The 23,993-nt window shown below is 41.4% G+C and overlaps 1 protein-coding gene across 2 annotated transcripts in view; it reads right to left on the bottom strand.

The window, feature by feature from the left end:
• Window positions 1–2,836: 2,836 nt before the first annotated feature.
• Fmo1 (flavin containing dimethylaniline monoxygenase 1) overlaps window positions 2,837–23,993 on the bottom strand; it is a 31,752-nt gene continuing 10,595 nt past the window's right edge. For both annotated transcript variants that reach the window (XM_059280829.1, XM_059280828.1), the window contains 7 exons: window positions 15,642–15,830; window positions 14,212–14,374; window positions 10,855–10,997; window positions 9,036–9,235; window positions 6,338–6,693; window positions 5,726–5,798; window positions 2,837–3,566 (listed from right to left, as the gene is read on the bottom strand). In XM_059280829.1, coding sequence (XP_059136812.1) covers window positions 3,224–3,566; window positions 5,726–5,798; window positions 6,338–6,693; window positions 9,036–9,235; window positions 10,855–10,997; window positions 14,212–14,374; window positions 15,642–15,830 — 1,467 coding nt within the window. In that variant the 3' untranslated portion in view covers window positions 2,837–3,223. The remainder of the gene's footprint in view (window positions 3,567–5,725; window positions 5,799–6,337; window positions 6,694–9,035; window positions 9,236–10,854; window positions 10,998–14,211; window positions 14,375–15,641; window positions 15,831–23,993) is intronic.

The raw sequence follows: 23,993 nt of genomic DNA, 5'->3' as shown, positions 1-23,993 counted from the left end.
TGCTTGGAAGCCACCATAGTGATGGTGTTCCATCTAGGATTATTGTTGCTAAGGGATGTTCTCCACCATAGTTCATTGACCATTTTCTGAACCAGAAATCAGAGTTGCAAATGCCTGAAGGAGTCAGGAAGTCAACATGAATAAAGGTGGATAGGCAAGACCCAACTGGGAAGCCCAGTGGTTTGCTCAGTTTAGCTAAATGCTGTCATGTGGGAATAGTAGCCCAATATGCTGAGACTTTAGTCTCAGCCTGCCCCTCCTATCCCCTTCCTTCTATCCCTCCCTTGCTTCTCCCCTCCACCTCTCCTCTCCTAGGTCTTGCTGTGTAGCCCAGGCTAGCCTGAAATTGTTGGGATCCTCTTTCCTTGTGTGAGTGCCTGGACTAGTGGTGTGCACCACCACTTTTAGCTAGGCTTCTCTTCCAGTAGAAGCTGCAAGCCCGGATTTTAATATGGAATGTTTTCTGAGCAACAGATTAATTTTATAAAAACTGAGTAAAGTTAAATAGATAGTTTTCATCAATGAATACAAATGCATCCCTCATCCTCAACACTAAATAATTAAACTCTCAATACTAAAATAATTAAATCCTCTCTCCAATAGAAGTTCTTGCTATGAGGTCCAGGTTGGCCTTGAACTTTCTATGTATCCTTTTTGCTCACCCTTCAGAGTGCTAATATTACAGGCATGAGCCATGGAGCTCAGCTTCATTAACCTTTTGATACATTCTCTCTCTCTCTCTCTCTCTCTCTCTCTCTCTCTCTCTCTCTCTCTCTCTCTCTCTGTGTGTGTGTGTCTGTCTCTGTCTCTGTCACACACACACACACACACACACACACACACACACACACACACACAACTTCCATTTGGTAAACCACTGAAAAATAATTTGCCAACCTCAGAATGGCACCAGGACGTTTCAGTGTGTATCTTACAAGAATGGGCCCCCCACCACATCACTGTTATTGCCTTGAGAAAGCCCATGTACATTCAACAATTTATTGTGTACTTTAAAATCCCAAGTGAGTTCCAGGAAAAGGCGCAAAGCTATACAGAGAAACCCTGCCTCGAAAAAAAAAAAAATCCCCCCAAAATGTCTTACAGGTATGTTGGAACTGGCTTGTATAGAGAATGTGTGTGCATGTATTCCAGCTCTGAGTTCAACATCACAAGACATTAGTCATAGTGGGAATATTTACATTAAGTAAACTGGCAGGCGGTAAAGTTGGCTTCCTTCACTCTGGGCCAGCTGTTCTCTACCAGAATATCAGTACTTTAAAAGTAGCTGTAATGAAACATGGCTGATAAAAGACTGCACACATGTGATGTAGGCAGTTGTTTGAATCTGAATGCCCCCATGAAGCCACTGCCACAATGAAGGCCGTAAGCATCCATTGTCTCTGACAGGTTCCTCACCCACCTTTCGTTTATCGAGTCTGTGTGCAGAGAAGGCACAAACATGTAACTCGAGATACACTATCTTAATTATCCAGGGAACAGTATAGGGTTAGTAGTGGTAGGGACTGTTTACAGCAGATTTATCCAGTTTTTTTCATCTTACATAATTGAAACTTCATACCCATTGTATAACAACTATTCTCTCCTATAGTCAATCCCTCACCCCAAGCGACTACCATTGTGCTCTCTGCTTCTATAAATTAGAAAATTATAGATGCTTTATATGGCATCTGTCTTCCTATGACAGGTTTATCTCACTTAGCATAATGTCCTACAGGCTCATCCACCTTTGTAGCAGAATTCCCCTCCCTCCACTTTTTTTTGTAGCTAAGGTCTTACTATGTAGCTCTGAGTGCCCTCGAACTTGCTATATAGACCCTTCTGGCTTAGGAAAAGTTAAGAGACTTGTCAACATCGCACAACTAAAAAGTGATAGAGCCCATGGTCCTAAGGTTTGGGCTTGCTTCTCTAAGCATCCCTCCAAAGTTAGGCATGTGGAAAGACCAGGAGCACTGCTATAGGAAATGGATATTTCAGTTTCAGACTAGTCCAACAGGGGGTGCTCAGAGTGTATGTTAGAAACAAGCTCCGAAACTATAAAATTACCCCAAGAGACTGAACACTTCAGAAGCTCTTCTGAGTTACAGACTCAGGAGAGCCAGAGTATTTTGCCACTGTGATCTGGGGATTCTGGCTGGCCCTGTCTCATCACCTCCCTGATCCTCATTAGATTCCTGAAGGATGCTAAAATACCAGCTCCACTGCAGGGCACTTCAGAAGTCATCTAGGATGTTCTCAGTGGGGACAGTTTTCTACCATGAGTGTCTGCTACCTAGTGAAATGGGTCAGGAGGGATGTTAGACATTATCCTGGGAGCCAGCAGGGTGGGTTAAAGTGAAATAATCTTTATTTAATTTAGCCCCAGTACCCACTCTTGCCTGACACCAGAGTTCCTTGGTCTTCTCCTCCAGCAATCTCTGAGCCTCTCTTGTGAGGTGAGGCTCTATATGTAAACCTTTTAATGAGGTGAAGGAAGCTGGCTCCTGGCAGGGTACCACTTTCATCCTATGTGACTGTGAGAGGAAGTGGCTCTACTCTGGTCAAATACTGCTCTTCAGATGGTGTTGGCATTGGTTTCTCCTTTTCTTTTTATTAGAGGTGTTTTAGCTGGGTTCTTTCTCTAATGAATTCTAGTGAAAAGGGTTGACTCTCAAGACGAGGCAGTCCATTGCCTCCTAAAGCAGCATGGTAAAGGACATATACTCCCTAGAAAACTGTCTAGCTCATTGACCCACCCGTCTTCTTATGGACTTTATTCATAGCCACCCACATCCTGTTTCCTTCTAGCCCACAAAAAAGGACAAAAGACCACTTGGCACAAGGGGTTACTTTCATTTTATTTGTAGTCCACCTATCCACAGAGAACCATTTTAGTGCAAACCAATACTCAGTGAGCTAGGGGTTTTCATTAAGATCTAGGAAAAGAGTTTTTAGGGGAAAGAGTACTCAGAGTGTTCCCTGGGGAAGTTCCTCCCTAAAAATGGGCCTGGATCCCTAAAAATTGTTGGGCATTATCTTTTGGGATTAAACTTGATGGAGCTGTTAGAGGCCCAGCAATACCAGGGTGCCAGTGTGGTGATTAGGGGAGAGGAGAGATTGGCCTTCACTCTCTGGACATGGTTTGTGACTATGAAGGAAAGTTGTTACATTAGAGGAATTGGAGCATTATACCCCACGCATCTGAAAAGCCAGTCAGATGCTTTTCTTACAGGAAAATCAAGAAAACAGCCACAAGCAAAGCCAGAACACTAAAGAGTTTAAACAAAGTTTCAAAGGAAGATGGGGATTCTTGTACGATTCGAGTTTTGGTGGCTTTCAGTGTCCGGTCCCACTGGGTCAAGATGGCATTTCTGGCTCCTTCCCATTTTCCTGGACCAGTCAGGCGGAAATGGTAAGGTGTGCACGGGCCAAAGAAGATGCTCAGAGCCAGGCGTGGGTCGGTCAGGAGCATGGCCCGCAGATCCGGTTTTGCCTTGATAGAGGTCAGGAGGTCGTCTATGTATGTAATATAATCTGATTGCAAAGCCTTGCAGTAGCACAAGCCAAACCTTTCCAATAGGAAGAATGGGAAGAAAAGGAACGATAGTTACAATGATAACAATCCTAGAACAAGTAAATGGAGACTTTGTCCAAAACAAACACTGCCACAAGATCAGGAACAGCCTGATGTATTCTTCTATTATGCCCATGGACATCTAAAGTGGTCTCTTCCTATTTCTTTTGTTGCTTCTTTGGGACAGGGTCTCAAACTGCAGCCCAGGCTGGTGTCTCACTCATGGCAATCTTCCTGCCTCACCCCTCCTAGTGTTGAGAGCACAGTCATGAGTCACCACACATGGCTTCATTCTTTCTTAAAGCTCAGTTATTTCTTCATTTGTACAATATGATGAGCCACAAAATTCCACAGAGTGAAATTCTCATACCTCTACTATTAGCCCTTTGACTCATTGGCTGACTTTTGTGGCAGGAAGATTCTACATTATCCAGTAGTTCTAATTATTTATCCATTATACTGGTGTCCTATAATGTGACAAGGCCATATTCTAGGATTAACGAAAAAAAAAAAAAAGTCAGTGCTGGAGAGATGGCTCAACAGTTAAGGGTTCTTACTGTTCTTGTAGAGGACCTAAGTTTGGTTCCCAGCACCCACATGGGAGCCCATAATTGCCTGTATCTCTAGTTCCAGGGATCGGATGCTCTCTTGTGGCCTCTGAAGACCTCTGCATGCACGAGATGCAGGCACACACGTACACATACACCCACCCCCATCTTTTAGAGAAGAAATATCTACAGCACTTTTATTGTTTGGGACCTTAATGCTCAGACAAGGATAGAGCAACATTTGAAATGTGAGAATCTATGAATGAGATAAGTCAGTTGTTAAAATGGAGTAATTAAAAAAAAAAGACTTATTCTTAATGTCAAACTGGCCAGAGTTTCACTGTGTATCCCAGGCTGGCTTCAGACTTGCAGCAATCCTCCTGCTGCAGCCTCTCAAGCACTGAGATTACAGGTATAAGCCAATGAATTTGGCTAATTTCTTAGTGTGTGTACACATGTGTGTGAATGTTCATAGTGTGTGGCTGCATTTGTATATGCAGGTGTGTGTGTCTGTGTGTGCATGTGTGTCTATGTGTGTAGAGGCAAGAAGATAATCTGGGGTGTTGTTCCTCAGGCCAGTTCTTGAAAATAGAGCCTTTTTTGAAAAATTACCAAGTATGTTAGGCTGACCAGTCAATGAGCCCTAGGACTCTGCCTCCTCAGCACTGGGGATTGAAAGCGTTTGGCGGTACAGATGGCTTTTTTTTTTCAGTGTATTCTGGGGACTGAACTCAAGTCTTGATGCTTGCAAGGCACTTTACAAATGGAGTAATCCTACTAGCTCATTTTAAAAATGTTTCCTTCTTTAAAAAAAAAATCTTCCATAGAGCCCTTTAGATCTTCAAGTAAAGATTTGCTTGGCAGACAGTGAAACAGATAAAGTCAGAGGTATTTTTGCTGCTCGGGAGCCATAGCAGATAGTAGTCATGGGTCTCTTCCTTGTTGCCCACATCTCTTCCATTCCCTTTGGTCCTTGAGTGGGCATGAAGAGCAGAGCATGAGCAGCACGCCCCTCTGAAGAAGGCCCACTGGAAATGCTAACAGCTTTGGGGGCCATTACAGGGCTTCTGTGTCTGCTGCAGGACATCTTTGTGGTAACACAGAGGCAGCCATTGACAATGCACAATGAGTGAGCATGGCTGCCTTGAAACAAAACCACATACAGTCACCCTGGTTTAAATTTTATCTAACAAAAATTGCAAAATCTTTATCTTCAACAACTATTTGAAAATGAAAATGAAAAAGTAGGTCAGTGGGTCTGTTCCAAAGGGCAAGGCCAACTGACTCTTGCTTTAGAGTTAACAACTTGGATGAAAATAATAAAGCCAGTAGAGACCTCTTGAGTAGACAGAGCCTCCCAGGAAGCACACACTTTGCCTGCTGATTGTGAGGTGTGGGGTGACTTGCCTGGTCCGGGTGATGCTAGATGATTCCAGGAATTTAACGATGCTTCCATTTAGCCCTTTGCCTCCTCTCTCCATACACAGGCTGTCTTAAGATTTTCTTCAGTCTCAGGCACCTCTCTTTGGAGTGTAAAGCTCATCCCCACTTAACTGTTTCACCAATTACACTATCATTCATAAAGGACACCCATCAGTCTACTCACCCGCTGTGCTGGTTTTTCTTCCTTTCATTGACTTCCGCCATCATGACACTTGGTGGTGGTACTGTAGTTGCACCTGTAAAATAAACACATGACGGTGCAATTTAACTTCAGCTCTAGGTTTTGACTGAGAGGTATGGTTGCTTTGTCATTGTGTATCTTTCATCTTCCTGGCACCCAGCTACTTACCTGTCCTTCTGCACGTGTCAGTCGTCGCCTGCGCTGACTGGTGGTGTGTCCCTGGCGTTAATACCGCTGCCTGGCAAGGTGAATATTTGGCCATCTTACTAGCTACTTAATGTGACAGAACCTCAAACCCGGTTTGACCGAACGATGTCATTTAATTGACCGAACCTTTAATTTTTATTGAACCGGTTGATTCAGTCCAAATAATAGGGAGGCACATGTCTTTTTAATCCCCGATTTATCATTTGTGTTGTGATGACAGAAGTCACTAGGCCAGAATAACTCTTACTGAATGGATTCCATTTTTAATTTCCAGTATTAATGGTCACATAGCGGACAACAACTTAATAAATGCGCCCAGCTATTTCTCACACGGTTACCTTTTAGGACCTGAACAACCCATCATCGAGCTATTTCTCACACGGTTACCTTTTAGGACCTGAACAACCCATCGAGCTTGTGTTTCTCCCGTGGGTACCATGGAGCCCAGGGGTTTGATGAGGCCAATCACAGCCAGGGTTGGTTTCGGCAGGTGTGCAGGGAAGATGTACTTGTACAGCGATGCCTGCCCGTCCTCAACTTTCACTATAGATTCGTCGAGGAAGGGGAAAGCAAAGGTGTAGCCAGTGGCAAAGATGATGATGTCAATAGGCTCTTCCTTTGGGGTGTTGTTAAATATGACAGAGTTTTCCTTCACCTCCTTGATGCTTGGCTTGACCAACACTTTGCCGGTGATGATACGGCCTGGCAGCTCATCGTTTAGCACGGGCTCTCTCAGCTGAACCCTAAACAGAAACATGAGCAGCGAGATCTGCAGGTCAGCAGTGGAGTCAGTGCCCTCTTTACTCTTCTCTTGGCTGGACCAGAGCTGCCAATCTTTGAAGGGGATGAACCGTATTGAAGGGTTAAGAAATGTGTTGACCACTTACTAGGGTTTGAAAGCTGAGGGGGCGGCCAGTGCCTTCTGCAGCCTCTCTCTTGCTGATTTTCACCATTCAGCTACTGCTATCGTTCTAGAGACAGCAGAATGCTAAAAGACCACAAGGGAGACTGGGAAGCCCATATCTGGCAAGGACTTCTGCCCTTCTATATAGTTCTCCCTCCTCCCAGAGAATAATTGTGTAAGGAAATCACCATTGTGTGCCAAAGGAACACAAACAGCATTATCTTTTTCTGGCACACCCCCTTCTCAACAGAGAAAAACATTTTTGTTGAGTCGCTTTGCTATGAGTTGAACGTGTTTTATGGATTGTGGTGAATTCCCAGAAAGAGATAGTATGGTAAAATGGAAACAGAGAGAGTAGGAGGTCGTAAGCATAGTTTCTTTTATAGTGTGTGCTCGACAGAGTTTGGACAACTCAAATGGTCCTTGGGGATTTCTTCTGTTCCTCTGAAAAGTACAGGTACTGACACTTAGGTAGAGTGAAAAAGCATATGAAAATGTCAGTTGTGGGAATTTCGGAAATGGGAAAAGACTGACTACATCAAAGAGAGAGGAATTGTGTTTCTTCAGTCCTGCCAGCCACCAGCTGGACTAGATAAAACTAAAGACAGAAAAAGCTTTGGCAGAAAGAGTTAGAGCTCTGGAGAGATCTAGAGGTAGAAGAGGGAAATAAGGAAAGATGTGAGGACAATAGAGAGAACTGGTAAGAGGAGAGCAAACAGAGAGTCCCTGCCTATCACCACTGTGGTCTCGGGCCACAGGTCCATATTGGTCTGGAATGAAATCTGGAGGAGACCAGAGAGGATTTGCAGTGTACCTGGCAATGAATTTGAATTGTTGTGATGGCTATTCTTGGTTGTCAACTTGACTACATCTGGAATTAACTAAAAGCCCAAGTTACTGGGGACACTGGTGAGGGATTTTTAGTTAATTGGATTGCTTGAGGTCAGAAGACCCATCTTAAATCCAGGCCACACCTTCTTGTGGCAGCTTAGATAAAGACAGGGAGAAAGAAATCTTTGCTCTTTGCCTGCTGGCTCTTCTCCTGTCTGGCAAGTCCACTCCTGCACTGGAGTAAGAGCCCACTTCTTTGGGATTCTGACATTCACTGAAGTCCATCTGAGACATTCAACCTTGCAGACTGAATAGCTTCTGTATTTCTGGCCTTTCTACCCGCAGACAGGCATGGTTGGACCACAGCCTGTAAGCCACTCTAATAAATCTCCATATAGACAAATGAATGAACAAATATATACCAGCTCTGTTCCTCTAATACGATTGTCTAAACTTAATGAATGACAAAGTGACACTTTGTTCTTGCTAATGGGATAAGCTACAGGTTTTAATTAAAGGTTAGACTGAAATCAAAATGGTCACAAAGGCAAGATGGCACTGTCACTACAGAGAGACCTTAGGGCGCCTGTTGAGACTCAGCACCCTTCCCCAACCCCGCTCCCCTAGTGAAACAATGCAAAAGGCAAAGACAGATTGTTATCTTCTGTTTGCTGGATCTGAGGCCCAACCTCCTACTAAACAAGCTAGGACAAAGTGACTAGAGCTTTTTCACACTAACAGAGAGAATATAATAATAATGCTTACCTTAAAGAGTTGTTGGCAAGGTGGAATTCAGAAATACTGAGCACTTGCTAGTTCGCGCCTATTAGTGAGTAAACTTTTTTTTTTAAAGTACTTTTTTGTTTATTGTAGCATTACTCACATTAATCATGTCCTGGCAATAGCCCAAATTTCCAAGGAAAAAATACTAAATAAAGAAAATGCAATTTATGCATACAATGGAGTATTATTTACTCTATAAAAATAAGGAAATCCTCCAATAAGCCAGTCAAAGAAGGGTGAGCACTGCATATTAACACTTCCATGAAATATCTAAAACAAACTCATCCAAGAAGAGAGCAGAACTTGCCAGCAGATGGAGAGAGGAGGATTAGGAATTACTGCCCAATAGTGTCACGTCTCTGTTATATGAGACAAGCACATTCTAGAGATCTGTTGGTAAAGGTTTTTGTTATGTTTGGTTTTTGAGATTATAATATAATTACAACATTTCTCCCTCCCCTTTCTTCACTCCAAACCCTCACATACACCCTCCCACTCTCCTTCACAATCGTGGCCTCTTTTTTCACTAATTGTTATTACACAATTATGTATGTCAGATACATTTACCTGTCTTCTGGAGCCACACCGTAATTCACATGGTTGAACCAGCTGTTCATCTTTTTCGATATCAACCAACTCACAATTGGAGTTGGGAGAAAATTTCTGAACATGTTCTGAAATCGTGTCATGAATACCATGTCCCACGGGTAACCTGAATCAAAGACTCGGCTGATCACCCATGCCCCTCCGGTGGTGCTGAGAAAAACCTAGGATCAACCGAAGAGTTACAGGGGTTGAAGATTGATGTCTGATACTGTGAACATGCACACCTGACAAGATAGTCTTCTTCTTCTAATTGTTTGAATATACAGAGTATTAAAACAGCACAGGGTGTATTATTGAATACTCATTGTTTACCAGACTTGAGAGACAATAGCAACTTACGGGGAGCTTTAAGTATCATATGAGAAGGCAACAGACATTTGGTTGTAATTTTATTTACTCACTGGAAGTGTAGGCAATGAGAACAGGGCGTGGTGGAAATTGGGAGTTGTCTACAAAGGTGATATCAATACAAGCCTTCCTTTCCCTTTTCCTTCCTTCCTTCCCTCCACCTGTCCTTCTTTCTCAGTCATATTGGCCATTTGGCCTTTTCATTCATTAGCTAGCTGATCAAGCTAAGATAATAGTGTTTTGATATCTACACAAAAAGTAATTTTCTGGATAACTGTTCAGAAAGCAAAACATTTGGCTACTCAATCTGTTGTTTGTTAATACAAACAGACTGAACAGATTGCTTTTTCTCCTACTTAAGTGATGCAAGAAGGCTACAGACAGTGTTGTTATTTTTGCATAACTTTATAACATCATAGATCAGTGGACACAGCCCTGGAAACATGCTAAGAGCCTCAGGTCCATCCGAGGTTCTGATATGGGCTATTTGCACTGACTGATGCTGCCTCTTTGTCGTGATATAGAATGGTAGACACCAATTCTGCTGTAAACCGAGGGGGGGCATTTTTTTGTTAATTCAGAAATGACAAGATAAATGTCAAAGCATGTTTTATGATTACAGAAATTTCCAGGTAATTAGAGAAAGACAAACAATGTTCCCACAGGTGGAGATTATAGTGGTCCCACCCCTTCTAAGTTTTGTTTTCAGGAGGTCCTTTCTTTTCTTTCAGGACAATGTCACCCAATTGCTAAGTCTCTTCAAACCAATTAACCGGTGTTCTAGTGAATGAACCATTCATCAACTCCTTTGTCCAAAGTAACAGGGGGGATCTCTAAGTCAGGAGCCCTCAATATTCTTTCTTCATGCTTTTTTTTCACTTATTTATCTGGCATCTGTTTCTCCTACAGCTTCATGCTCCATGAGAGTGGATCATTTCTTTTCTTTTCTTTTTTTTTTTTTTGGTTTGGTTTTTTGAGACAGGGTTTCTCCGTGTAGCTTTTTGCGCCTTTCCTGGAACTCCCTCTGTAGCCCAGGCTGGCCTCCAACTCACAGAGATCCGCCTGCCTCTGCCTCCCGAGTGCTGGGATTAAAGGCGTGCGCCACCACCGCCCGGCTAGAGAGTGGATCTTAATTTTGTTGGTTTGGGCCCAGCACAGTGTTTGGCACATCCTGACTAGGGAAAGCTCACTTTGTGCCAAATGTAAATGTATTTTACAATATAAGAGAAAGATCACCCTAGGAGGAGGGGGCTGGTGGGGCAAAGAGGAAATAAAGACAAGGCAGTAGAAAGGCCCAAATCAGCCCTTCAGTGAGAATGTAAATGGCAGATTTGAACCAAATAAATTATGACATTTATCATAATGTCAAACAATTTGGCTGGGACATACATGTTAAGATGAAGGTTTCATTAGGTAACACCAAGAGAGATACCTTTTTTGCTAAGTGGCTGGCCTCCACCGCAATATCTGTGCCAGAATTTCCCATTCCAACCACAAGAACTCGTTTGTCTTTAAATATGTCCGGATGTTTATATTCTCGGCTGTGGAAGTACTGCCCTTTAAAATTTTTTATGCCTACAGAGAAAACAAAAGCACATAGAGAACTTATAAAATCGGTAAGTGAAGCATAAATATTTTTCCCTTGGTAACACCTTGAAAGATGATTTAGGCTTCTTTTATTAATACTAGTACACTCTAGTTTGAGAAACTCTGGAATATGAACATACAACTTTAGAAAATATTATCTGGTAATTATGTACTTGATAACTTATGTGATTATGGGCAAAAGGGTTAATTATCTCATTGGACAGGGCTCTCTCTTACTAAATGATTAAGTACTAAGCTGAAACACTGTGACATAAGACATACTGCACAAAAGAGGGAGGGTGATGTTCTAGTCGGCAGGTGATTTATTTATGTGGTATGGCTTTTTATAAACAGGAGCAGAGAAGTGAATCACCGATTTTATTCACCAAACTTTCTGGGGACCCTGGCTACATGCCAGGCATTGTGCTAGATGATATGGGATGGGGGAATAAGATCAATGAACCATGGTTCCCATTCACAAGGGTTCTCATAAAATGGAGATGTTTGCTGTCCATCCACAGCTCAGGCTGAGATCGCTGAGTCAGAGTTGACTCAGAGAAAAAAAGGGCCGTGTGTGTGTGTGTGTGTGTGTGTGTGTGTGTGTGTGTGTGTGTGTGACGTCAAGACCACACCTCCTTGGCTCACTAGATAGCTCAGGCAGTTGGTGCCAAATCCTACTGAGACATCCAATGCAAACAGAAAGCTTTTGGAAAATCCTCTCAAGGCCGAGTTGCACAATCAGAAGTAATATGTGCTCAACAGAGACCCTGGCCTTTGTAGCACAATGATAAGACATCTGGGCTCTGAGGAGAAGCACACGTGATTGCAGGAAGTGGCTGTCTTAAGACCAGGTGGCTCTTTAGTTCACATTGAATCATTCACACTCTAGCACAAATCCTGATCAAAACTTAACCACAATTAAGATCATTTAGTATTTGGTACAGATTTTTTACCAAGTTCAAGTATTAATGAAGTTTAGGAACTCCATATAGTTCAGAGACCACTCAGGAAAGGACAACTGGAAAACCCAAGATGGACCATAGAGTTGTCTCCAGACCTGTAAGTTACCTTAGAATGTCTCCCACTCAGGCTGTTTGGGTTACAAACGGACAAATCTGAGACCACGTGAGTCTCCTATGGATCAATATCTTCCCCTCTTACCTCACAGGAGGACAGAGTAAGAATTTACAGGAGGTAAATACAGCTGTGTTAACAAATGCCAGAATGCATGTAGCTAAAGAAATAAAACTAATTATTTTGGGGAAATGGTACACTAATTCTAATTGTGATGTTGTTTTTTACAAAGACTCTTGAGAACCCCCCTTTGGAACTGGTTTCAGAACCTGTGATGAATATTTTGGATATTTCCACTGAATTTAAATTTTTGGTTCACAACCACCCCAAAGTAGGGAGGAGATGGCAGAGTTGGGAGGTCTCCATTTAAAGTCAGAATCAGTCTTGGAGCTCAGAGCCTCCTTGAGCATCATGAGCCACGGGTTTCCCATAGCTAGTGCCTGACGAGAATGATACAAGGGCTGTGGTCTTTATGGAGCCCTCTTCACTTGATTTGTGATACACACATTTGGACAAAGTGATCTGACTTTCTCTGTTTGTCAGCGACTCCCCACCCCAGAGGCCTAGAAAGGTGAGGGAAAAGACTGTGATCTGGTGAGCCATGTGGCTTAGTGTGTGCTTTTCAGATTGGCAGTGCATCCAGTTCAAATCAGACACAATGGCTTGCATGCATTCGTAGTCTGCTCTATTCTGATCTGACAAGACTTCTGATATAGCTCCCAGGGCAGATCCAGAACAAGTCTCTGAGTTTGGACTACTGGTGTTACTCTGGGTCTTATGTAGGTTGCGATTCCTATACCAAACTTCAGTAAAATCTCTGCTCATGTCTTTAATACTAGTTACATGTTGTTTTCACTTCTGTGTTATTAGTATTTAGTGTAATATATTGCGAGTACTGAGAACATGCTCTTTTTTTTTTTTTTTTTTTTTGGTCTGTACTATGGAGCTTCCTGGGTTCTTGGGGGTGATGTTATACTGGGAGCTCCTTTAGAGAGATTTGAATGGCTGGCTGGCTTTTCAAGGCTTTGATCTGCAGGCAAGAATGCCAAGTGTTATGTCACTTTGAGGGCTGATGTGAGTCTGTTATGGAATGTGTCCAAGTAGAAGCTTGGAGATCTTTGCTTATTTTTTCGTGTGTGTGTGTGTGTGTGTGTGTGTGTATGTGTGTGTGTGTGTGTGTGTGTACACTTGGGTGATATCAGATGTGCACAGAAAGCATCTTTCCCTGATGAGCCTGGCCCAGGCTCGGCTTGCTTAGGGAAGCCTCCTGCATTGGGAAGAGGTCCACCTTGGTTCTTTGTTGCAATTCTGTTGTAGGGTAGTTTTCAGGTTCTACTTCTCCTCCGCTGATCTGAGCTGAGTAAGCTCTGGGGCAGATCCAGGCCCACTGGAAGTAGGTGAGATACTATAAGATGGATCCTGGGATCACTTTAGGTCATATCTAGATGATCTGGAGAAGAATTTCCTTGTCTAACTTTTGAAAGATTACTACAGGCGAAATAAACCTTCAAGCCCTTGAATTTTCTATTTCCTTGCGTTGATATAGAAGTGAAATTTGGCATAGGGTAACATGAATTATGGTTGCAAAAGCTAGGTAAAGGAACAGAGACCTGACAATGTCTTAACTTGAATCCTAAGATTAATTTCCCTTCTGACTATTGCTCCAGTGCCAGGAAGCTCTCGTTTGCCCACTCCCAGGGAGGTGAGCAGGCAAGCACACACCAGGTTTCTCACTCTGTTATTCCAAGACACTGCTCTTTGTGTCCTTTAAACCCAGGTTTGGCAGTACGCAGCAGCTGCTGAGGTGAACATGTTATGTAAGCACCTCGCGTTTCAGAAGACTAAGTGCTGCCTGTCACTGAAGGAGGAGCACTGAACCTCAGTGAAGCAGAAACCTGCTTAGTGAGTTATCCACTGTTCTCGTCTGCATTCACAATTCGTTTGAAAGCCAAAAAAAAAAAAAAAAAAAAAAAATGTCTGGCTAGGCAAAGTTCCACTTGGAAAAAAATTGTTACAGCACAATTTTAACTTTTTATCGGAAGAGCTCCAAGAATTCATCCTGGGATCAACCACATATCAGGATGAGTCCCTTGAGACAATTCAAGGTAACTGGTAGAAAATTCTGTACCTGGGAAGGAATCCAGGGGCAAGTGAGGGTTAGTTAGAAAGCCAGTGCAGACCATGACAGCATCAAATATAGCTGAGCTTTGCTTCCCTTCGTGGAGAGTGACCACTTCCCACTGTCCAGAGGTGGCAAAATCCGGGCATTTTGTAACACTGCAGACTTTGGTCTGAAAAGATTCACAGACATGATTAGCAGCTGTCAAGTTTGTTTTCAGGGCTGGCTAATACACTAGTGGACATTTCAAAAGGTCTGGGACAGATACAAAGCATACTTCATGAACAGAACCCTAGAATTCTAGTTAGGCTATCAAATCAAACATGATGTATTAGATAGAAAGCTTTTAAGTTTGAAAAAGTGAAAACCAAAGACATTGAATGATTCACTAGAATTCTCTTTGTCAATGATAGAACATTAGGAGTAGTTCACAGTTCAAATAATCTATTTTTTTTGTTTGTTTTTATTGAACTACTATATGCAAATGAATATCAAGTTTTGATTCATTGTGTTCTGAGGATCAAATGTGGCCTGCTAGGAAAGCACTCTATTCCAAGCCCCAATCTTATAACCCATGCTTCTGATGAGGCTTGAAAATTATTCTTTCTGTTGTGAAACCTTGTTTTTTTACAGAGAACTTTGTTTAACAATAGTTTCTTTAACAGAGGCAAGGATTATATATCATTGAAAATAAAAATTTGATCATAGTTATCTTAGCTCATAAAAAGTCTTAGAGAAAACACTATTGAAATTTACCCACATCTAGAAACTGACTGTTACCCTTATGGCCTGAATTATTTGGGACTATTCCAAGGTTCAAATAATCTGTTTTTTTTTGTTTTTATTAAATACACATATGCAAATGAGTATTAAGTTTTGATTTATTGATTATGTGCTGGGAGTAAACCCAGGTCTTCTTATGTGGCATGTACTCTACTTCTAATCCCAAGATGTTATAAAAAAATTAATACAGGTAAAACTTCAAAGTAAAAATTGCTCACTAGCCAAGAGGATTTGCCGTCTTTCTTTCTTTCTTTCTTTTTTTTTTTTTCGAGACAGGGTTTCTCTGTGTAGCTTTGAGCCTTTCCTTGAACTCACTTGGTAGCCCAGGCTGGCCTCAAACTCATAGAGATTTGCCTGGCTCTGCCTCCCGAGTGTTGGGATTAAAGGCATTCTCCCGGTGGGCCGTCTTTCTTTTTTAAAAACATTCAGAGAAGTTGGGTTTCTTAAGTCCTTCCTGCTGACATTATTGTTTGCTTTATAATACTCAAAATGCCTGTTGGGCATCTACATTTGTATTAGCAATTCTGTCTTGTGCAAAGGTCTCATTGCTCTTACCAGTTCAGTAGCTCATCTACAGAGCTCATGGCTGTGCTATAGAGAGGTGATAGGAGAGAAGTAAAAGAAAGCTTCCCGACTGCCAATTGTGTTCATCTTACCTTGAACTGAATGCATTTCAGAAGGTTGAACCGGCTTGCATACAGTTTGAGATATTCCAGGAATAGAGAATTTGGCACAAAGTTTGGGTAGTCTTCTGGGAATGGAAAATCTGCATAACAAGACATCTCCTTGCTACTGTTAGAAACCACAGACTTGTAAAGACTGGCTCTTCCTTCTTCAACATGTTCCTGTGTAAACAGTACACACTCATGAGCATGCATGCATGCATGCACTCTCTCTCTCTCTCTCTCTCTCTCTCTCTCTCTCTCTCTCTCTCTCTCTCTCACACACACACACACACACACACACACACAGAGTGGATGTTAACACTCTTGAAATTTCAAACATTGGTTGAGTTTAAGATAATATATGCTACCCGTTACTTTTAAAATAGGATTTGCATTTGGGAAATGATGGACATTGGACCCAGTGTAAACTGCTTGACCACAACCATTATTTCAGTCATGACATAGCACCAAATAAATCTGAGAGGAACTCATATTTGGTGCAGCATCACAGCAAAGTTCGAGAGAATATAGAAACACACAGGCAAAAGCCTGGACACAGGCTTGGATAAAGAAGAATTGCTGGGTACCTTAGCTTCATGGATTACTCTTGGAACAATATGGAGGAACAGAATTTGAATTATGAAGGTTTTGCATAAAAAACTAAGGCTTTTGGATTTTTATAGGAAGTTCATGGCAAAATAGAAATGATTCACATTAAACTTTGAAAATATAGTTTTGGTTCTATTAAAGATGTATCAGAGGTTAGAGAGTGTGAGGATGATGATGAAGGAATCCAGGTAAGAACCTAAGACACAAATCTTCTTGATTGCTAATGAGGACCTGAACAGAGATAATGACATTGGGACTGAGAGAGTTAGCACTTGTAGGATGGCGGAAAGACAAATGGCATGGGATTATGAGAGAATTTGAGTTAGGAAGACAGAAGGTTAGTGATTCAAGACTGGACAACTGTGTGCATGGCCCTAATCAATTTCCACCCTCAGTTTGGACTCAAGTAGTTAGTATCAGTAATATAGCACACAACTCCTGCAGTATTGAGGAATATGTTTAGTAATTCTTTGACTATATGTTGCCTCTGTCTTGTGGGTAGTATTATGGAGGACTGTTGATTTCAAAGGGAAAGTCCTTAGTATTATAACATGATTTGTAATCACACACACATTTTCTTTTTACAGAAAAATAAGTTATTTTATTTGTATGAGTAAGTGGAAACATGAACATAAACCTTTCATATGGATAGGCTTACTCTGTTCCCAGCATATGAATCTAGGTATGAACAAAATGCATAGCAATCATAGAGAACATAATTAAATATGATTAAAAGTTAATGTTACTGGTTTAAATTAGTGGGACTGGTCCATATCAATTTATATGAGTAGATTGTAAGTTGGTATGTGATCTCACATCAGATGGCTTCACTTTAGCTGCCTAAAACAAGACCTGGACAATAATATCTATAGATCTGCTAATGCAGAAGGGAGAAATCTCAGGGTGTCACACCCCAGACAAAGAACTACTGGCCACTGATGACTGCTGAGAGAGAAAGAATTAGCCTCTCCCAGGGATAAGACTCTTAATTGGTTATCCAATACAAAGTGGTAAACCACACTAAATAGACTCGACAGGTTGTACTTACATACTTATGTATTTATATTATATATATGTAGCAATAATAAAAAAGGCTATCAATTTGAGAGGGAGTGAGGGAGGACATGGGAAGGGCTGGAGAGAGAAGAGAGAAGGGGAAAGCGATGTAATTATATTTTAAAATCTATCACCCTTTGCTTCACTTTGGATAGCAGTTTTTAAACAGAATACTTTGAACTGATATAGCTTTAAAATCTTCCATTTCAGCCAACATACCTTTGTGACATTTATTTCTCTTCTTAGAATGCTTCTAAGCATTCTTATGAATGTTATGAATGTTATGACTATACTTATGAATAGTCTGTATTTACTTTATCCTCATAAGCAGGATATTATCATCCATGGAATCCAAACTAGGTACATTGATAAGCAAGAAGCTAGCTTAACTATCACAGCAAAACCCTTGGATATTGGGTTGGGGTATATCAGTGTGAGAGCATTTGTCTATCATGCGTAAGGCCCTGGGTTCCATCCTTAGTACCACAAACAAAACAAAACAAAACAAAACACCCTTAGACATTAATGCAGCATCATATAATCAAAGCATAGCTATAGTTATTTAAGATGGAGAACTGTTATTTTACACAAAGTACTTTCTTCAACTAAAAGTTATAAGTATAGCAGTGACTACTGCCTATGTGTACACTTTCAAATAAAAATATGTCTTTTTCTGTAATCGTTTTGTTTAATGGCATTTACTGAAATTAATTTTATAATCTCTAACTCAATAGAAATGATTATATGTTGCACAGTTTTTTTACTTACATTTTCTTAAAAGTTTATTTTTCTTATACTTTAAAAGTCAAAATATGCCATGGGCCATATTTGAGTAACAAAACATTACAACAGCATTACCCAATAGAAATGTGATAGAAGCTGTATTTACAACTTCTTTTGAGTAGCCATATATTAAAAGACAAGTGAAGGTTATTAAAAATATACTTCACCTAATTAAATATATATAAATATTTCAGCATATAACCAACTTAAAATTATTAATATAGTTTGCTTTATTTTCCATATTAAGCTTTCAAAAATTATCTCTGCCTTTCCTACCTTCTTTCTTTCTTTCTCTCTCTTTTTTTTATTTCTCTTTTGTTTTTTTTAAAGATTTATTTATTTATTATGTATATAGTGCTCTGCTTGCATGTATCCCTGCAGGCCAGAAGAGGGCACCAGATCTCATTACAGATGGTTTTGAGCCACCATGTGGTTGCTGGGAATTGAACTCAGGACCTCTGGAAGAGCAGTCAGTGCTCTTAACCTCTGAGCCATCTCTCCAGCCCACCTTCTTTCTTTCTATCTATCATCTATCTATATATGTTAAATTTCCTTAGTATTGTCTCATCCAGTTGCCTGGATACTCTGTGAGATCCCATGCTTTCTGAGAATTGATGGGACCATTTAGGAGAAAAGTTTTGTTTTCATGAAGAGGGGAAAATGAATGAGAGAGGTGAGGAAGAGCTGGGCTATGGAGAAAAGGAAACTGGATTCACATATCTAAGTTGACAAAATATGCTTAGAAATTCTACCATAACTAATTGAATTTAGAACTGAAAGTAAGTGAAATAAAAATTCAGTTCTTTCCTCATCCCAGCTACATTTGAGGTGCTATGTGTGCGTGGCAGAGTGTAGGGAGACCCTTCAAGCTTCAGGGGAGCATGGGCACTAACTATAAAGTGGGTTTGATTTGCTCCAAACAGCAATGAGCTTCCCTCTGAGCTATAGGAATAAGAATGTAGCTATGAAGAGCTAAAGTCCTGATGAGCGAGAACCAACTACCTAGAGAAGAAGCTGCGCTGTCAGAAGAAAAAAATGATTGTAAACATTTGGAGATCAGTTCGTATAGGGTCCAAATTCTCTCAAGTTTCTATGGCTTCCAGGAACTTCACAACTGTATTATTGCTAGTACAGACAAATTTCAGTAAAGATAAATCACACACACACACACACACACACACACACACACACACACACACACACCAGGGAGTAATGAGAGCCCGCTGGAACTAAATAAGCCAAGCTACCCTGTATTTCATGAACTCTTACAGCAACTGAACAAACTAATAAAAAAGAGGGTGGGAGTGGAGAAGCCCTCTATTTTGCAAAACTTAGAAAATGCTTGGAAACGCAGAAAAAGAGCTTCCAGGAAACACCGAAGCCTGTTGTGAAATAATGTGTTACAGATGTTAGCCGCAGAGAGAACGCTTAGCCCTTAGGGTCAAACCCACAGCGAACTCTGTTCTTTTCTCTCTTTTCTCCCACCAATTGCTTCTCTTGCGTAAATACCAGGGCTTGAGTACTGAGCACATGTGTAGTGAGCATGGGTCCATGTTACCACTCAGTGCTATTTGTGAGTCCCGGACCAGCATTTGCCTCAGTGATGCCCCAGTCTGCTCCGGTGATTCCCAGACCCTCTGGATCTGTCTCCAGAGGATCCCTCCCTGCCAGCTGCAGACACTCCTGGGTGCCTCAGCTATTTGCCCTGGCACGCAGTGTGGGAGTATATGCCTGCTGAGAACTGATGGGGTCATCTAGGGGAGCAGTTTAGTCCTCATGCAGTGAAAAAAAAATGAATGAAAGGGATTAAAGAGAGAGGGGCTTTGGAGAAAGGGACAAGAGAAGAGAATAAACCGGAGGGAGGGTTTGGGGCTTCTGGTCCACTTTGGTTCTGCAGCACAGTGGGATCAGGGTGCTTGGTGGGACCCTGCACAACTCAGGGTTTGCCTGACCTTTGAACTGTGAAACCGACTAGAACTGCAAGGCATGTCTCCATAGCACAGGGGCAGACAGCCCAGGTTCACACTGAAGCTCTTTATTTTTACTGTCTGCTCTTTGGAACTTTCCCAGCTTCTCTCAGTCCCAGTTTCCCCGCCTGCGTGGAGGAACAACGGTATGCACCCCCTGGGCTAAATGGACATGGCAAGCTACTTGAAACAGCTCTGCTGAGCTTCTCATTAACGTTAACTATTAGCTGTGATGTCAGGGGGACAGCTCAGGAGAGCGGCTGGCAACCAAAGAGCTGTGGGTCAAAGGTCTTTTCTTTCTCATTCTGAGAAAGAACTTAAAATTGGGTGGGTAGGTGGGGAGAGTATCTGGAAGGACCCAGGGGAGGGGGAAGAATATGATTAAAATATATTTAAATCTAAAAGTTGCTTTAAATAATAAAAATATAATAAAAAAGCAAAAAAATGGGGCAAGAATTAAACAGAGAATTCACAAAAGGGTAAACACAAATATCTGAGGAACATTTTTAAAAATGGTCAACATCCTTAGGCATCAGGGCCATGAAAATTAAAACAACTTTGAGATTTCATCTTACCCCGGTCAAAATGGCTAAGATTAAAAACAAAAGTAAAACAAATACAAAAAGTGTTGGTACGTACGTACGTGGTGAAAAGAGGGATGCCTACTGATTGTTGGTAGCCATGCCAATTGGTGCAGAAACTATGGAAATCAATGGGCATATACCCAAAGGATCCCAGTCATCTACGTTCTCTGATGCTCTAGTCATAACAGCCAGGAAGTGGAGGTGGACTAGATGTCAATCAACTGACGAACGGAAAATGAAAATGTGATACATTTACACAATGGAATTCAGCTCCGAAACCAAAGTATGGCATTCACAGGGAAATGGATGGAGCTGGAAACACTTATTCTGAGTGAGGTAACCCAGTCTCAGAAAGACATATGTCACATTTTTTCCTCCTCTCATTTTTGGATATTGGCTTTTAATCTTCAGATATATGTATTTCATTTGGAATATCCATAAAGATCATGAAATTAGTAAGGGACTGTGGTGGTATGGTTTTCAAGAGAGGGTAAATAGAGTGCGATGGTATAAAGGGCTAAAGGGGAATAATGGAACAGGCTGGGCTAAATTGGGGTAGTGACTGTGTAGGAAAGGTAGAGGTGGAAATACAGGGAGGGATGGCTAGCTTTAAAGGCCTTTCAAAAAAGCAGGAACCTACTACTGTAAAAGCTTCCTAAAATATGTACATATAAACAAATAAGAATAGTTACCCTATAATGAGAGGACAATGCCCCTACTAGACATTATAGGCTTACAAATAAAAATCCCAGTGCCAGAAGTGGGTTATCTCTTTTGAAGTTTTTTGCCTTTGTGGACCCACAGACCCACAAACATTAGAGGCCATTGCCAGTCCTCTTTTATCCCCTCCGGACTTGATAGTAAAGACACTATTGCTGGAGACACCCCATAGTTGAGCCACAGAACATGGAGAAATCAAACTGGTATTGGCCTAGGAGATTCATCCATGCAGGCTAGCTTTCAGAGTGCTAGAAGGTACTATGCACGCTATTGGAGAAGAGAAGAAATCATCAGTCTTACCCAACCGTGAACGCTGTGAGTTACTACAATGACTGAACTAGCAAGACAAGCTCACTGTTCTTGCAATAGTGGTACATACATCATGGCAGTAACTACTACTTTCTGATTGGGTTTAAATCCCACTACACAAGATGAAACCCATATCTTGTACCTTATAGAGCCAAGAACGAGTTCTAGAGACCGAAGAATGTTCACTCCTCAGTGGTGCATCTGTATCCCCCCCCCCAACTCCCCGTTCTCAGGGATCATTGTAGAAGAAAGGGTAGAAATATTGTAAAAGCCAGGGGTAGTGTTTTCAGGACACAAAAAGGCAGATACATTTGTGAATTCACAGGTGTTGTGACAACATGTACAGATCCTACTCTAGCTCAAGCCGGAAACGTCCCAGCATGGAAAAGAAAGGTGGACAGGAAGTCCAATCCCTAGGAGGGGAGCTACTGGGGGAGGGAGAGTCAGTTTTCATTAAAGGTATACTGCTGGTAGGTTGACCACAGTCTGGTAGAAGGCCATACATTCAAGAGTATATGGGAAGCACAAATTGGACCTGACTGTTAAAAAAAGGGGGGTGGGGACATAAGGGTTGGTAGGACAGGGGGAGTAGATCTGGAAGGAGCTGGGGGAGGGGGGTGAATATGATCAAAACGTATTGTGTTAAATACTTAAAGTACAATGAAAATGAGAAAACCCCCACAAAGTATGAAGTAAAAATATAAATTCTTTTGAAATGATATTTTTATTAATTCTTTGAGAATTCTATACAATGTACCTTTATTTTATAATATTTACTAAAATTTTAATTAAACTTTAATTATATCATAAAAAAGGAAAAAAGATGGTAATAAGATTTCTAACAACTGAGATGTAGCAGTGAGAGAGAGAATGCGTCACCATTTCCCACACTCCTTCCTGGTGACAGTCACTCTCCCTGAAGGACAGGGACCAGCTCTTGGGTCTGTGGAGAGCTGTAGAAACCTTTGAGGAAATCTGTTGTAGTCCAAGAATCTAAGCTCAGTGAGGGGAGAGGTTTGTCTAGTGTACTCCAATATGGATAACAGGAATTCAATAAATGTTATTAGAATACATGAATAAAATGAAACCCACCAAGACTAATGAAGTTTTAGAATTAAGACTTTTAAAGAAGGTTGTAGGGGCCAGTGAGATGTGACCACACAAGCTTGGTGACCTGAGTCTGTTCCCCAGAACCCATGTAAAGGTGATTCCACAAAGGTATGCTTTGACCATCAGACACTTGCACACACAGTAATACATGAAAATACCTTTTAAAAGGTTATGCAAATTAAGTTAACCAAGTCTAAGGAAGCAAGAGCTGAGGAATAATTTCTCAACGATTCACAGGAATGACCTATTTTTATGCTTCACCTTTCCCCTTATTGAAAATAAAAACAGAGGAAAAGTTCGTAGTAGGCTATCAATAAATATTTGCTGAATAAATGAAAGGATGTATGTGAAGATCTTGATATACAGACAGGAAGGTATCATCCTTTGGATGGTGGTTAAGCCCTGAAATCTGTCATGGGGTATTCGTCAGCCAGTACTGTTAATCCTCTCTAGAGAATGCTGCTGTGGTTTTACTCAAAGACTACCTGCTAAGTTCTCTTCTTACAGTCAAGTTCTGTAAAAGCAATATTTATTATTAGTGGCAAGACAAACCCTCAAATTCCTTTCCTTCAACTATTTTATTGTTTTGAGAGACAGGGTGACAAGTAGCCCAGGCTGGCCCCTTACTATGTAGCTAAAGATGACCTTGACCTTCCTTCCAGTCTCCCTACCTCTGGGGACTGAACCCAGGGCTTCATGTGTCCTGTCTTCTAGCAGCTGAGTTACAACCCCAACTATTATTTTATAACTGAGACCATGGGACAGTAGTGTCACTGGTGTGAACCTCTCCTCTTCCCTTAGCTGCCAGAGAGGCTCACTATGACAAAGGTGTTCCTTATACATGCTCTCTATCCACTTGAGAGGCAGTCAGTCAGAAGTAGTCTTTACCAATGGGTTGCCTTTTTAAAATCATTTTATTAGTGATTTCCATCCACTCCTGGCTCAGTCTATGATGCCCTTACCTTTTCACCTCAACCTTTGTCTGCTGTGATAGCTAGGAGGACCAGAATCATGATCCTAGGGGTGGCCAATTAAATGAATGAGTTCATAATCTTTATAACATTTGTGCTCTCTTCCTACTTGGAAATGGAAGCTGTCTGAATCCTTTGGCTTTGAATGGGGGTACCTTACCTTCTCTGAATCTCAAAATGTTTTTGAGCTAATCTTTACTGTTGGTGGTGGTAGTGGGTGGTGCGTGTGTGTGT

This window comes from Peromyscus eremicus, chromosome 15, assembly GCF_949786415.1.
Source record: "Peromyscus eremicus chromosome 15, PerEre_H2_v1, whole genome shotgun sequence".
Taxonomy (NCBI): domain Eukaryota; kingdom Metazoa; phylum Chordata; class Mammalia; order Rodentia; family Cricetidae; genus Peromyscus; species Peromyscus eremicus.
This window is presented reverse-complemented; position numbering and strand designations above follow the sequence as displayed.